The following is a 17357-nucleotide window of genomic DNA, read 5'->3' as shown; positions in this document are numbered from 1 at the left end:
TTACGATATGTAAATAAATCCCATTAAAATTAATATGCTGAAGTTAGCTTAAATAAATGTCTATTTTACATCACTTGAATCACTTCTAATAAGTGATTTTTTTTGCCAATAAGTAACAATAAAAAACAATTAAAAAAAAAACAGCCTTAAACCAAACAGAGCCAATCTCAAGTTATCTAAATAATTGGCAGGTTAAATTAATGGCTCTTTTTACCTTCACAGTGTTAACTGTCTTAAAAGAAAAACAACAACAAAGAAAAGCAAAAGAAGGCAAGAACGTTCTTATTAACTTAAAAGGAAATGCCATCAGTATTTTAATCCTAGATAAAAAAAATACCCGGCAACTTAAAAGGTGGAATAGATCCAGAGTAACCTTGAAAATGCCATTGGTCCTTCTTTTAAGATGATAAAAAGAGTTCAATCTCTTTGCTTTGGGTCTTTAAATTAGTCCTTAAATGATCCCTCAGCATTGCTTGACTGACATGTCTTTTCCCCTTCTTTTTTCTTGTTCTCTTTTATCTCTAAGTCTGGGAGTCACTCTTTTAATTTCTCATAGTGTCTGTAATTGAGGGTGTCCTGACACACAGCATTCTTCCATGGTATGGGAGCAGCTCTGCAGCAGACAAAAAAGCTCTACAGAGAATTGCTCAGAATATCACTGGGCTTCAGCCACCAGCCCCAGATGACATCTTCGCAACTCGCTGTTTGAGGAAGTTGCATAACATTCTCAGAGACTAAGATACAGAATGACTAAAACTAGGACCACACATCTTCTGAAGAGCTTTTATCCCAGAGCTATAACTGTATTCAACAATGAACTAAAGGGCCACCATCAGTGAGTTATTGGACAGCACTACTTGGTCTGTTGTGTGGGTGCTTGTGTGGTTTAGGGGTGGGGGATATTTTTGGTGGGTGTGGGTCAGTGGTGGGATTCAAATAATTTAACAACCAGTTCTCTGCCCTAATGACCAGCTGGGTAGGCAGGGCTTAGTGGTCATGTTACTGGGTGGGCATGGCCAACTCAACATCACTCACGTTGATGGGTGCTTCACCTTAGCTGTTACAATGTACTAAGGGTTAACCAGAGAGGCAGTTTCTGTAAGCAGGGGAATAAAGATTAGGCTAGAAACAACACCAGAATGTTTCCTTCCTGTCTTCCTTACAGGATTAGCCCTGTAAAGTGGGAAAAACCAAAAGGAGATTTCTTCCAACAACCGGTTCTCCGAACTGCTTAGAAAGTTACCAACCGGTTCTCCCGAATAGGTGCAAACTGGCTGAATCCCACCACTGGTGTGGGTGTGTTTGGGGATTGTTATGTGTGTTGGGCCTGGTCTCTGGGTGTTATGTGAATCTCGTTGTATGTGTAAACTATGTATATATGTACAATGACAATGAAGTAAAATAATGTAAGTAATGTACTATTACTGGAAATAAGAGAGGCAGTTTCTGCTGTAAACTTGGCACAGTCTCTAGTGGCTACCAATTCTTATCCTCATCCCGTGATGTTGAACCTATGGCACGTATGTCGCAGGTGGCACACAGAGCCCTCTCTGTGGGCACGCGGGCTGTCACCCCAGCTCAGCTCCATCATGCGTGCACACGTGCCTCCTGGGGGCAAGCTGATTTTTAGGTCTCTGTTGAGCATGCATGGGGAGCAGGGCACATGCAGGAGATGTGGGCACATGCATGGGGTGTGTGCGGGGGGAGAGTCCCCTGTGGCCCGTTTCTGTTGCCAGGAGGTTGCAGGGAGGCCTACTGGGCCCAAAATGGGGCGCGAGGGGGTGCAGTGCCCCCCCAAGGTCTACTTTTGCTCCCAGGAGGCTGCAGGGAGGACTCCTAGGCCCAAAATGGGGCGTGAGGGGGTGCAGCGTCCCCCCAAGGTCTACTTTTGCTCCCAGGAAGTTGCAGGGAGGCCTACTGGGCCCAAAATGGGGCATGAGGGGGTGCAGCATCCCCCTAAGGTCTACTTTTGCTCCCAGGAGGCTGCAGGGCGGCCTACTAGGCCCAAAGCTGCACGGGGTGGGGTCGCACGCATATTGTATTATGGGTGCGGGCTTGCATGCACATTTTTGGCACACAACAACAAAAACGTTAGCTATCACTGTCGTAATCCATCAAATAGTGAAAAATTAGTAAACTAACTCCCACCATGATCTCAAGTACAGATTAAGTTCTCAACAAAATGAAAAAAAAAATATTTAAAATGAAATGTTGCAAATATCAGGTACTCTCAACTACTAGTAGACGGGTTTTTTTTTGGATACATTAAATTAAGACCTGAAGGGAGATTTTAACTGACATTTAATACACGCTCTTCTTGTACCTACATTGGCAAGTTTTACTATGGGGAAACTTCAGTGTTGACCTACAATGTCTAACTTGCCCTCAAAGAAGTCAACATTAAACAAAGAATTTAATCAAAAGAGTTTGTTACCTCCCAGGCTATTACTAATTCATGCCGTCTTCCACTTCTGCCACTGACATTAGCAGGAGCCGTCTTTGGCACTGTGGACAGAAAGAATAATTAGAGGAAAGAAAATCAATCAGAACATCCAAGTTAGAACATAGAATAATAGGGTTAGAAGGGACTTTGTGGGGGTCTTCTAATACAACCTCCTGCTTGAGAAGGAGACCAACACAATTGCTGGTTGTTGTTGTTTTTTACAAGTTTTAATTTTTTTCCTCTACTGCAAAAAAGTAACACACACAAACACACACACTCACACACACACACCTTCCCCATAACAATTCACTCTATTCCTGGAGTGATTCAAATGTCAGGACATTTCACAGAACATCTCCATTTCCTTAAGAAAGAGAAAGAAAAGTCACTATTCTGTGATTTTTTTAGAGCGCTAACATTAGGTTGCATTCTCCAGCAAATACATAGCGCTATGGCTTAATGCAGGGGGCGTCAAACTCGTGGTGTCATGGCGGTGTCACATGATGTATTGCAACTTCCCCTCCCTTTGCTAAACTGGGCATGGGCGTGGCCAGTGCATGATGCATCCAGCCCTGATTTAATGGGATGGGCTGACTCATCCAATGAGGGCTGTATTTCCACTACACTTTGGATTTCCAAAGTATTTATTTTGATATCTTCAGACCACAGTAAGTAGGTATCCAGGAGAATGGTCTAATGCAGTGTTTCTCAACTTTGGCAACTTGAAGATGTCCGGACTTCAACTCCCAGAATTCCCCAGCCAGCATTCGCTGGCTGGGGAATTCTGGGAGTTGAAGTCCAGACATCTTCAAGTTGCCAAGGTTGAGAAATACTGGTCTAATGGGAAATGAAGGTACTAAAAGCACAATCGATGCAACCATTCTGACAGAGGAAAGAAATGCAGGTCAGAGGAAGAAAAACTTTATACAGTTTAAAAAAAACTTTTTACTCACGCTATATTTCTATGACCTATTTTATACTTATTTCATTTGCTCGGTGTTGAATGTTATATGTCTATAAATTGAACGTACTTCTAACATGAATAAAGAAAGTGGAAGAAACCAATATGGCTGCCCTCCTTTTTCCAATTCTAAAAAAAAACTTAGTAAAGATCTGAAACAAACAAATAAACAAAAGAAAAACAGCAATATACAGGACACGGGAAGAAGGACAGATCACAAAAGAAGATTTCAAATAAAAAAAGTTAGCCTCACAGAGTTTGCTTTAAGCAAATTAAATCTCAGAATGAACTGCCCAGCTACTGAAAAATTTTAAGAAAATATTTTGGGTATGTACAAAATGAATGAAAAAAAAGACTTAACTAACAGCTGCTTAATGCTGATAGGGGACGCAGTGGCTCAGTGACTGAGGCTCTGAGCTTGTTGATCAAAAGGTCGGCAGTTCAGCAGTTCGAATCCCTAGCGCCGCATAATGGAGTGAGCTCCCATTACTTGTCCCAGCTTTTGCCAATCTAGCAGTTCAAAAGCAGATTAAAAATGCAAGTGGAAAAAATAGGGACCACTTTGGTGAGAAGGTAACAGCGTTCAGTGCACCTTCGGCATTTAGTCATGCCGGCCACATCACCACGGTGACATCTTCAGACAGCGCTGGCTCTTCGGCTTTGAAACGGAGATGAGTACTGCCCCCCAGAGCCAGAAACGACTAGCACATATGTGCGAGGGGAACCTTTACCTTTACTTAATGCCAATAGATGCTAATTAATCAGAGGTGGGTTACTGCCGGTTTGGCCTGGTTCGGGTGAACCGGTAGTAGCGACGGCGGGATGCATGAGCAGAAGCATCGTGCACCCCCCCCCCAAAACCGGTAGTAAAAAAATTGGCAACCCACCTCTGTAATAGATGCTACCTGATGGACTTATATAACCTTTTTGAAAAACCTTGTGAAATTTATGAAACAGCACACAATTGGAGAAGAGAAAATATTATCCCTTTTGTCAAAAGGCATGGATACCTGAGAAGATTCTAAAAGAAGATTAATTTGCAAACACCTTAAAAACAATGCCCTAAGTTAAGTACCAGAAGACAAAACATATTATTTGTCGTGAATGACTCTCTAGCTGACTCAAAGGGAGGGAGGGCTTGCTAATATCCAAAATGAAAGAAACAACACTGAAAATGGTTTTGACAGATTGGAGAAGTGGTCTGAAAATAACAGAATGTAACGCAAGATGGACAAGTGCAAAATTGTTCACATCGGAAACAAAAGCCAAATGGCCTGGCTTTTGTAAGAGTTGGGGTACTCAGCTTGCTAATGTTATTTGTGCACAAATTTCCTGGTAGGGTAGTGATTCCAAACTGAATAGGAGCCAGTAATGTGATTAGGCTGGGGAAAAAAAAAAACCCTGACTAATGCATTTAGACCACCTACTAAAATACATCTGGTATCTATTGTTAGGTTAGTCTACATTTAGTCATTCAACATAAAGACAGCTTTTGGGTCTTCTGATATCTGAGGACCTCTGAGGGGTGCAGAATGGCATCAACTACTGGGAAAACTACTGACTCGTTAAGGAGAGAGCTGGATATATAAACAAGCTTGCCTGATACTTTGGAAAGATATAAGCTAGAGGTTACGGGGAAAAACATGGAAGCACTTGGAGGTTTATCTGTGTCCTCAGAGTCACCTAAGTAGTGCTCCTGGTTCCTGTAGTACTCAGGTGACCCTGAGGTAACAGATAAACCTCCAAGTGAATCGACGACCCTCTTTGTTGTTGCTGTTGCTAGTTGCGAAGTCATGTCCGATCCATCGCGACCCCATGGACAACGTTCCTCCAGGCCTACCTGTCCTCTACCATCCTTTGGAGTCCATTTAAGCTCACACCGACTGCTTTGGTGACTTCATCCAGCCACCTCATTCTCTGTCATCCCCTTCTTCTTTTGCCCTCAATCTTTCCCAGCATGAGGCTCTTCTCCAGGGAGTCCTTCCTTCTCATTCGGTGGCCAAAGTATTTGAGTTTCATCTTCAGGATCTGGCCTTCTAAAGAGCAGTCAGGGTTGATCTCCGCTAGGACTGACTGGTTTGATCGCCTTGCAGTCCAAGGGACTCGCGGGAATCTTCTCCAGCACCATAGTTCAAAGGCCTCCATTCTTTGGCGCTCAGCCTTTCTTATGGTTCAGTTTTCACAGTCAAACATTGGAACTGGGAAAGCCTTGAGTATATGCAATTTTGTTGGCAGAGTGATGTCTCTGCCAATGCAAATGACCAGCTGTCTGCAAGGAATATAAATCTTTACATTCCCCACTATCCAGTCAGAGCTAAAGAAGCTTCTTGTATGAGAAGAGAAACATCTTCAGAAGAAAAAACAAGAGTCCATTTGCCTCCTGAAAAAGCACCTTTGGGATAACCATGACCTGGATGGCTGAGAATCTCTACAGACTCTTGCTCTTGATGCATCCATGATATCTTCAGGGTTTTGTTTTGTGTGCCTTTGAATCCATCTTGACTTCTGGAAGCTACATTTTTACGGAAGTGGTTTGCCATTGTCACCTTCTTCCTAGGGCTGAGAGGGAATTGGAAGCCCAAGGTCACCCAGCTGGCTTTGATACCTAAGGCAGGACCAGAACTCTTGGTCTCCTCTCCTGGGCAACTTCTAACTCAGTTCCTTTAATCACTTCATCAAACTGGAACCAGTAGAGATATTGAATATAACAAGCCTTCCTGATGCATTAGAATTTGAAATATTGTTTTCCTTCCCTCTCTCTGCCTGTATCTCCAGCTGCATGCAGCTTTAATAACTTAACAGCATTAATCCCATATTGTGACATGTAAACCATTGTCTCAGAAGATACGTATCCTTGATGCTATTTTGCTACGGGCACCCTTGCCACCTTGGTCAAGTCACTTTGGCCTCCATTTACCCTGTTGTCCTTTAGTCTGCCTTGGCGATTGGATATCTCGGAGGTATTTTTCCCTTCAATTCTTAATGTGGCTTTTATCGTGTTTGAGATTAGACAAGCTCCTGAAATAGAGGTGAGGTTAATCGAGAGAATACAATTCTTCTGCCTGGAATCCACACTGAATATCGGACATTAATACAATTGAGTGAGTCCAGAGGGATTTCATGAGAAGAGTCCTCCACTCCTCTGCTTGCAACAGAATCCCTTATGCCACCAGGCTTGAAATTTTGGGCTTGGAAACTAGAACTACACTGCCTATGGTCTGACCTAAGCATAGTTCACAAAATTGTCTGCTACAGCATCCTACCTGTCAATGACTATTTCAGCTTCAATTGTAATAATACATGGGCAAACAATAGATACAAACTCAAGGTAAACTACTCCAAACCTGATTGCAAAAAGTACGACTTCAGCAACAGAGTGGTCAACGCCTGGAATGCACTACCCGACTCTGTTGTTACATCCTCAAACCCCCGAAACGTGAACCTTAAACTGTCTACTGTGGACATCACCCCATTCCTAAGAGGTCCGTAAAGGGGGTGTGTGTGCATAAGCGCACCAGCATGCCTAACGTCCCTGTCCTACTGTCCCCATTGACTCATACTCATTTCATGTGTTCATGTCCATGTTTATACTTATACCGGTTATCTCGTACATGTTTGACTAAAGAAAGAAAGAAATAAAGAAAGAAAGAAAGAAAAAAAGAAAAAAAGAAAGAAAGAAAAAAAGAAAGAAAGAAAGAAACAAACAAACAAACAGAGACTGAAAGTAGCAAAGGCAATGAAATGATAGTGAAGCAGGAAGCAAAGGGCAACTGTATTAGTACTATGAAGAAAGCAGTGAAGAACCAGCATTGATCAGGGATACCAGCAGCCTGTGAGAGGCACTCTTTGCCAGTTCAGCTCTCTGTATGCACTGCCACTTTGCAATACTAAGCGTGAGAGGCTTGATTCTTTCAGATCCTTTTTACTGATATCAGCCAATCACCAATGAATCCTATGCTCCAATGGGGTGTCTGTCTCAAGCAACACGATTGCTCAAGTAGAAAAAGATGCAGCATCAAATGTGAACGTTGCAGGAGGCCTCCAAGCATGGAAGTGTTTATAGATATATTGGATGCAAAGTGTCTGTAGGATTTACATGCTTTTTTAAAATTTCCAGTAGTATTTGGGAATTTGAGGGGGAAAACATTCAAGATCATAAAATCATTTTTGCATCCAATTTAAGGGATATTTCCTTAAATCGGCATCCATTAAAGTAGCATCCATCCTTGGTGTTCATAGAAGGAAATCTTAGGGAACATTTTGTTGTAAGTTGCAAAGCCATGTCCAGCCCATCATGACCTCATGGACAATGTTCCTCCAGGCTTTCCTGTTCTCTACCATCATCTGGAGTCCATTTAAGCTCATGCCTACTGCTTCAGTGATTCCATCCAGCCACCTCCTTCTCTGCCATCACCTTCTTCTTTTGCCCTCAATCTTTCCCAGCATTTGGCTCTTCTCCAGTGAGTCCTTCCTTCTCATTAGGTGGCCAAAGTATTTGAGTTTCATCTTCAGGATCTGGCCTTCTATAGAGCAGTCAGGGATGATCTCCCTCTAGGACTGAATGCTTTAATCGTCTTGCAGTCCAAGGGACATAAATGACCGCATTTAAGAGAATAACAGAATTGGAAGGAACGTTAGAGGTCTTTTAGTCCAATCCCCTGCTCAAGCAGGAGACCTATACCATTTCAGACAAATGGCTGTCAAATCTCTTTCTTAAAACACTCCAGTGATGGAACACTACAGTTTCTGAGGAAAGCTGTTCCACTGATCAACTGTTCTCACTGTCAGGAAATTTCTCCTTATTTCTAGGTTGCCATCATATCTGAGCACTGCTATCATGTCAATGCAATGCATTTGAATAGGTCTGTCTTGACTCGGATTGGCAGTAGGTATTCAAAGTTTGGGGTGGGCATCTTTCTCAAGTTTCTCTGTGGATGCCAAGCAGTGGTGGGTTTCAAAATTTTTTGGAACCTACTCTGTGGGTGTGGCCTCCTTTGTGGGAGTGGCTTGCTGGCCATGTGACCTCGTAGTAGTGGCTAGCTGGCCATGTGTTCTCTCTCTCTCTCTCTCTCTCTCTCCTTCCTTTTGTCTCTCTGTCCCTTTTTTCTTTTTTTCTTTCATCTCTCTCTCACTCTTTTTCTTTCTTTTTTCTTTCTTTATTTCTTCCTTTCCTTCTATTTCTCTCTCTCTCTCTGTCAGACTATCTGTCTCTCTGTCTGTCTGTCTCTCTGTCTCTCTCTCTTTCTCTCTCTGTGTGTGTGGGGCAGTGGTGGGTTTCAAAAAATTTTGGAACCTCTTCTGTAGGTGTGGCCTGCTTTCCGGGTCCACTGGTGGAACCTCTTCTAACCGGTTTGGTAGATTTGACAAACCGGTTCTACCGAATAGGTGCGAACTGGTAGGAACCCACCTCTGATCCCTGAAATTATCTGCATGAAAAACATGTGTCCTACCCTTAAGTCATTAATTGTCTATGTGTAAGCCAAGCCACAATGGGTTTATTTCACTTTGAACTCTACCATTTGTTTTATAAACTAAGTCTTATGGCTTAATGTGTTTTGAAACCTTAGTCAGTTACACTTCATTCAATAAGCCAGAGTTAAGCAAACTGTGGCTTAGAAATAATGTATGAATGAAGTCATTGTTTATATAGAACACTAGTTGATAACCCTGCGTTGCCTGGATATTTGTTTATGGAGGAACATGTCTGGACCAAACATAATTTCTAATGTTGGATTTTCCCCCTTACCAGAGGGAGCCCCCTTGTGGAGTACTGTGAAGCTGTTAATGGCAACTCCATTGCGCTGTACAGTAGAAGCCATTTTAAGGCACAACAGGCTTTTTTTAACAGAACACACATCCCGAGGTGTGTTAGGGGTGTCTTACCCCCACAGTATTTGTTTCCAGAGAGTAAGTCATCTGTCTACCAAGTTTGGTTGAAATTGCTCGAGACATTCCAGAGTTATGCTGGAACATACACACACTTGGACACATACAGCCATTATTGTTAAAGCCTCATTCCTCTATGGTGTAGGATCACAATTTAAAATTAAGTTTGTTAGGCATTAGAGAAAGCTTTCTATTGTATGGCTGTAAATAGAATAAATAAACATCCTAGAAGTTCATTACAGTTGATTTTTGCTGTTTCTTTCCTTAAGGTACTTTTTATTTTATTGTTTCATTCTTTTTATCATTATTCATTGGAAAAACCAACAAGCATTAAGTGAAAATCCATTTACAATAAGCAAGTTCAAACACTCATAGAAATATATTTCATATCTCATCTTTACTGGAAATAATTCTAAAAATGCAAGTCAGCTCTTTTAAAACAGTTGTTGCATTGTATTTCACACATTCAGAAAACAAAGGGGAAATTACAGACAATAATTTCATACATCAGATGCCCATTTAGGAATTTTCTCTCTGTGTGAGGATAACTTTTTAGCACATCTTATTTAAAATGCATCCATTGGATAGTCTCCTCATCCAATATCAGATATGCCTAAGAATAGGCACTGTATGACAATTAGAAGAATGTAGTAAATATTGATTAATTGAAAAATGAAGTAATATGTGCCAATATATATAATATATAATAATACTAGAATATAGCTGTTAGAAGGATGTAGTAAATATTGATTAATTAAAAAAATCAAGTAATACGTGCTAACATTAATATATATAATAACACTAGACTATGTTCGTTTGATTAATGTAGTAATTTTTATTTGTATTAATATTGGTTTGGTACCAAAATGAACGATACTCAGATGCTACATGGTGTAATGATATTGATGATATTGGTGTAGGTATAAAAAAAAACTTTATCCAATAACAACAACAATAAAAACAAAAACAACAACAAGATTGGCTGTATTGAGAATTAGAATAAATAGAAAAAATAGAATTAGGAAGAATATTGTTATACATGATTTTGTATAACATATCTAAAGTGAATGTCAGAGGTTAAGATTAGATTTTGAAAAAAGGATAATATTAGTTATGCCCAAGAACAGTGTTATGACTATTAGAAGAATGTAGTAAACACACTGATTAATTGGAAAACAAAGGCATACGTGCTGACATGTATATAATAACATTAGACTACATTTGTTTGATTAATGTAATAATATTTCTTTTGTATTGATATTGGTTTTGTACCAAAAGGAATGGTGCTCAAACGCCACACTGTTCATGCAATGATATTGATGACATTGGTGTATGTTTAAAAATAAAAATAAAAACTTTACCCCCCCCCCAAAAAAAGATTGTTTCCTACCCATTTGTATCACTGCTGTATTCAGCAACTGAGTCTGTGTTTCAAAGAGCTCAGGTATCAATTGATACCATTGTTGATATTTGCCAGGCTCCCTGCCAATGTGACCCGAGTTCAATTTAACTTTATATGAAATGAAATTGGATTGAATTAGTCATATTGAAAGTTGGCATTAAATAGGATACTAGCATGCAGCAAAGCAGAGTGAATAGATAGCTTTATCTCCCATTATTTACAATACTCCTTTACAGACTCGCTTAGAAAATGAAAAGGAGGGAGGCTACAGGCCTGAGATTTATCAGGAAGGCAGGCAAGTAGAATGACCTTTGCAAAATGCAAAGATTTCTTTATTGCTTTGATTCCATCGAGCGGTTGTCTTCGTTTTTTCCAGCCCACATGTAGTAACCGTACTGATCAAAAAGACCTTGGAGCAGCAAAGGGGATATCAAGGAAGAATTCACCAGTTGGTGTTCTCATCAATGGATCACCCAGGCAACCATTTTGTGAGAGCACCCACAAAATAAGTTGTCCTATCTACAGAAATAATTTCATATAATACAATCCAATAATAATTAAAACTCTAGGGCAGGGGTGTCAAACTCAAGGCTCATGGTCCGGATCCAGCCCACGGGGTGCTTAGATCTGGCCCATGGGGTTGCCCTGGAAACAGCAAAGGACAGGCCCATTGTCCCTCTGCCAGTAAAAATGGAGCTTTGTTTTCACTGGCAGAAAACTGCAGGAGGCTGTTGCAGCTGAAAACAGAGCTTGGGAATGCTGCACAGACCCCTTCTGAGCTCCATTTTCACCGGCAGAGGGCTGGAGGAGACCATCATAGTTGCTCTCCCTGGTCTCGCCTTCCCTTGCTGGAGACAATGGATCCCCCCAACCAGTGATGTGATGCTGCCGGGTCAGACGGGTTAAGGTGAACTAGTAGTTCTGACTGCCCTGACATTATTTTGGCCATATATTGCTGTGTGTGTGTGTGTGTGTGTGTGTGTGTGTGTGTGTGTGTGTGTAAGGCTTTGTGTATGCTTAGATGGTGCGAGCGCAGCAAGCACTCACATTTCCAGTGCTGGGCAAACCAGTTGTTACATTATGTGACCCCCACCTCTGCCCCCAGCCTTGCTTGGGCCACCATAGGTGCCCCTGACACAAGTGACATCGAGCTGGCCATGCCCACCCTGGCCACATCCACCCTGGCCATGCCTACTGCCTCCCTGAGGTCAAACACAACCCTGATGCGGCCCTCAATGAAATCAAGTTTGACATCTCTGCTCAAGGGTCTCAATTTCCAGATACTTTATCCTGACACCCAATATACTTATTCTTCCCTTCATTTGGTGGCAGTTATCTACTATCCAAATGAGAAAAGAGATGGTAGAAGACGTTGCACTTTTAGACTTGCAACTGATGACAACCCACCCAGGTAAACAAAAAAAAAACAGATGAACTAATTCTACTTTATTGTAAGGCCACATTAATAGAATCTTGGAAGTCTGAAGGTATAAATCTCCCACCATCTCTTTTTGCAGCCTAACCAATCAAACCTAACCCTCTCTAAATTTCATTCTCTGTTCGTTAAGCAATTGCAGCAGTGGTGGGTTGCAGGCGGTACACCCCATTACAGGTGCCTGCCGGGAGCACTGAGTACCGTTCCGGTATGGAGCTCTGGAGGGGCCACCCGCCCGCCCTTGTTCCTTGCCTGCATTTGAAAGAAACAGGCCATCTGCGCACGAGTGCGCAGTGTATAGTGCCTGCATGACGCTCCGCTGAGCAGCTGGAGCATCGCGGAGGTGTCACAGGAGGTAAGGATGCATATGCATGCCGCACACATGTGCGCGCGTACTGCATGCATTCATGTGGTGGCTGCCGGGCCCCATTGCACCATACCAGTTGCAACGGGATCCAGAACCCACCACTGAACTGCAGGCTCCCCCTCCTCCTTCCCTCCTTATCTGATCATTCCCCGGGCAATTCCTCCCCTCATTTCCCCAAGGTCATTCCCATACACCATTAAACTACCAGGTCGAGAAAGTGTGATATGCAGTATACAGCAGGAATATCAAACTCAATTTCATTGAGGGCTGCATCAGGGTTGTGTTTGACCTCGGGGGGCTGGTAGGCGTGGCCAGGGTGGGCATGACCAGCTCGACGTCACTCATATTGGGGGCGTTTGTGATGGGCTGAGTGCTCTGCTAGTAAAAATGGAGCTTGGGAGAGCCACGTATTTTCGCTGGCCGAGGGCTGCAGGAGGCCATCACAGAGATTTTCTAGAAATTTATATTCTGAATGCCCGAGATTGATTTTTGACAGAGATATGTGCTATCCCTGAGCTATGGCGTGTCTGTAGATCCTAAAATAAGTGTTAATTAACTTTTATATAAATGTGGTCGTCTGAAAAAAAATGGAGAGATAAGGAAGAATTTACTCCCAGTTCAACTAGCTTACACCAATATGACTTTACAGCCCTGTTTATTAATTAAAATCTGTGGAAAAAGGGTAACTTTCTGATCAGATTAAAAAATGTTAATTTGAAGCATTGCATTATTCTTTAGAGGATCCAATTTTGAATCCGCCCTTCTCTTTGCCCTCCTTAATTCTTGGACACATGCTGGTATTGATAAATGTCACCATCTTATTAGCTCAAGGAATCTGGTGTGCATGCATGATTAGCAGGGCAAACTGTGATCCTACTCAATTCTGAATGTTACTTCTCCATGAATAGATAATGTAATTGATGCCATGCCCCAAGGCCACAAATGGCCAGCTGCTTCAATGGAATGCCTTCTGTGTTAAAATTCATGTACTATAGTGCCTGCTTTGCAACTGGTACACCTGCGAATATGAATCACTAGGAGAATGACAAATATAGTAGAATAACAGAATAACAGAGTTGGAAGGGACCTTGGAGGTCTTCTACTCCAACCTCCTGCTCTGGCAGGTAACCCTATACCATTTCAGACAAATGGTTGTATATCCTCTTCTTAAAAGCTTCCAGTGTTGGAGGACTCACAAGTTCTGGAGCCAAGTTGTTCCACTGATTGATCTAACTGTCAGGAAACTTCTGCTTAATTCTAAATTGGTTTTCCCCTTGATTAGTTTCCATCCATTGCTTCTCGTCCTGCCTTCAGGTGCTTTGGAGAATAGATTAACACCCTTTGTGGCAGTCCCATAAATATTAGAACATTTCTATCATGTCACCCCTAGTCCTTCTTTTCATTTGGCATATCCAATCCAGCAACTGTTCTTAATCTGTTTTGGTATAAAACTGCCTATGCTTAAAATAGGGACTCGGTTTGATAAAATGGTCATTGAACATAACAAAAACAGCTACAACATCTAACAGGTTGCTTTTAATTAATAATTGTAATTGTAGCTCTCTCTCTCTCTCTCTTACTTGATCTCTCTATCTCTCTGCAAACATAGCACATCATCACTTTTGTATTAGCATGATCTATGAACTGAAATTGTGAACATGTAAATCTGTGTTGCTTTAACTTAACTACCCAAACTGGCTTCTAAAGACTTTTTTACTTTTACCTTTTTTTACATCTTCTAAAATTACCCCCTACTTAGTTAATAATTGATAGCTAGGTTGGGGTAGAGGTTGAGATGGTCTAATAATTAGACTACTATTATGCATGTTTTCTACCTTACTTAGAAAATAATAAAGGCAGGATTTAAAAAAAAATCTGACAAACAAACACATAAATAAATAAAAGGCTGTCAATTTTCTGTTCTCCATCTATAAAGAGAATTGTTTGGTTGCCAGTAAATGGAGAGATGTTGATTGAAAACTGGATCCAAAAATGGATAACCAACCATTGTTTAATTCTTTACTCATCTACATTACTTTCAGGAAAATCCTAGATATAAATGTATTTATTTATTTATGCAGTTTGTATAGCTGCTTATCTTACACCAGTGACTTTGCCAATCTTAAGTCGTTCTTTCATCTTATAAGACCCTGTTGGAATAGGTGCAGATTGCTCTCATTACCTCCCTACGACCAATTAGATCCCACAGACTAGGCCTCCTCCGAATACCGTCAGCTAGCCAATGTCAACTGTTGCCCACTCGGGGGAGGGCCTTCTCTGTGGCTGCTCTGGCCCTCTGGAACGATCTCCCTGTGGAGATCCGGACCCTCACCACCCTTCCGGCTTTCCGCAAAGCCACTAAGACCTGGCTATTCCGGCAGGCCTGGGGCTGATGAGTTCCCGGCCCCACTTAAATGGTTATGACTGTTGTTCTGTTTTTAATCTTGTTTGTTTTGTCTTTTGTTTGTATCCCCCTGCCTCTCCTGCTTGTTAGCCGCCCTGAGTACCTCGGGATAGGGCGGCATACAAACCAAATAAATGAAATGAATGAATGAAATGAAATCCTTGAGTAGTTTCCATCTGTTATTTCTTGTCTTGCCTTCTAGTGCTTTGACAAATAAGTTGACTCCCTCTTCTTCGTGGCAGCCCCTCAAATACTGGAATACTGCTATCATGTCTGGAATGATCTCCCCGTGGAGATTCATACCCTCACCACCCTTCAGACCTTCCGCACAGCCCTCAAGATCTGGCTATCCCGTCAGGCCTGGGGGTAAAGAGTATAATCCGCCCCCACCCGAATGTTGAATGAATGTTGCTCGATTTTAATTATACATTGTGTTTATATGTCATCGTATGTTTCCCCCTCCCATACAAGTTGTTAGCCGCCCTGAGTCCCCTCAGGGAAAAGGGCGGCCTATAAATAAACTCAACTGAAACTGAAACTGATGTCACCCTTAGTCCTTCTTTTCTCTAGACTGTCCATAACCAATTCTTACAACCGTTCTTCATATGGTTTTCTCTCCAGGCCCTTAATCATCTTAGTTACTCTTCATTTCACTTTTCCCAAAGTCTCAACATCTTTTTTGGAATGTGGTGACCAAAACTGGATGCAGTATTCCAAGTGTGGTCTTACTAGGGCTTTATAAAGCGGTATTAATACTTCACATGGTTTTGATTCTATGCCTCTTTTTATATGACCAAGGATTCAAGCCATTTAAAGTTGATAGGCCACATCAACCTGGTGAATTCATCAAGTATTCCATGTATGTGTGAAGCTTTTCTGAAAATACCATGAGAACGACACAGAATTTTGTTACAAAAGAGAAAAAGCAAGTTGTGAAACGGCTTCCTGTTATGAATTCTCAGAACAACAATAAACAGGGAAAGTTAAAAAGGCATTCATTTAATGTCATTTTTTTTAAAGAAACCTCAAAAGATTGTGAATCCATCAATCTAGATACTTAAAAAGCTAACATGAAAATGAATCTGACCCTGAACCTAAACAATGGTTAACCAGGCTGTCAGCAAAAAAATATGTTCAAAGACAAACTTCACAAATCTGCCACTTACTTCAATGGATTTCAACAAATCCAGTGACTCAGTTTATTGTCATTTATATATAAGCTTCCATGCTCCAAAACACACATTAAAGACTAAAGCAATTATGTATTTAGAGCATTTACAGCATGTATGCCTGCCAACTGAGGGGTGAAAACAAATATAAGTTAGTTGGGGTTTTTTTTGTGGACAAATTGCCAACAAAAATTAGGGTCGGTGCCATTCTCCCCTTATGAAACTATGGGTTCATTAAAATTCATTCTATTTTACTGCCTGCCTTATGCAGACAGTTTTCCACTGCAGTTCCCTCTTTTAAAAATTAAAGCATAAATGAACAGTCCCACTTAAGAGCTTATCATACTTATTTTATGTTGTTTGCAAGATAAATAGAAGTCTTCAGTTGTCAATTCAAGCATGTCAATTATGTAGACTGTTTTTTTTTAAAGAAATAGATTCTTTTATCAGTTTTCCGGCTTGTCCAGCTGTATAATACCACAACTACTGTGATAGTTCTAATTCAGTAGTTCAAGTAATTAGTGCTGTTATCTTCTACCTGCTCTAGCTGGCCTGGGCAATGACAATAGATTGGGAAAGGATTAAATGCCCTGATCCTACCCAGATTTCCCTTTCTTTTCCCTTCCTAATTTTTAAAGTTTTAGCTTTTCATCTTTTACCAGATTCCTTTTTGTTCTCTCCAACCCATCAAAATGTTGGAAATAAATTCTGCAAAATGGTGAGAACTCTGTCTTTTTGTAGGATAACTTTCTGAAAACTCAGCTGCAACGGAGCAGATTTGGAGGGGGTGGGAAAAAGGAAGATTAGGCTAAATCTCAATTCCATTCTGTTAAATCTCAGTTGGATTTAACTGGGGAAAAATGAATCCTGATGGGACATTGCAGTTCGACAGTGATTTAGAATGCTGAATACTTCCTCATTCAAAACCCGGAGTAGAATATATGCAGCCATCCAAAATTTTGGAAATTAGGTTGTGGAAGAGGATAGAGATGGGAGAAATACCTAGATTGAACAGCCAAAAAGTAGATGCAGAGAGAGACAAAGATCCAAGAGAGGAATATGGAAGGCAAGTAAAAAAAAAAAGTATAGCAATTAAAATATTGAAGCGGGCAAGAGACGATGGATAGATGATTTCTCTTTATTATTGTTGTTCTGATTTGCTTTTCTTTTTCTCTCTCATTCCTTTCTTTTTTTTAAGGTAGGTGACATGACTGAAAGTTAGGTAGGATAGAAAGAAAATGTCTTCTAATAAAGGGTGACATAATTAAAAGTTAGAATAAGAGATAGAAA

At 41.1% G+C, this 17357-nt stretch overlaps 1 protein-coding gene across 1 annotated transcript in view; it reads right to left on the bottom strand.

Annotated features, from left to right (window-relative positions):
* CNTN5 (contactin 5) overlaps positions 1-17357 on the bottom strand; it is a 265440-nt gene that overhangs the window by 26690 nt on the left and 221393 nt on the right. Inside the window, exon 14 of the mRNA XM_032219901.1 lies at positions 2435-2505. Within this exon, the coding sequence (XP_032075792.1) occupies positions 2435-2505 (71 nt within the window). The remainder of the gene's footprint in view (positions 1-2434; positions 2506-17357) is intronic.

Source organism: Thamnophis elegans, chromosome 6 (assembly GCF_009769535.1).
Source record: "Thamnophis elegans isolate rThaEle1 chromosome 6, rThaEle1.pri, whole genome shotgun sequence".
Taxonomy (NCBI): domain Eukaryota; kingdom Metazoa; phylum Chordata; class Lepidosauria; order Squamata; family Colubridae; genus Thamnophis; species Thamnophis elegans.
This window is presented reverse-complemented; position numbering and strand designations above follow the sequence as displayed.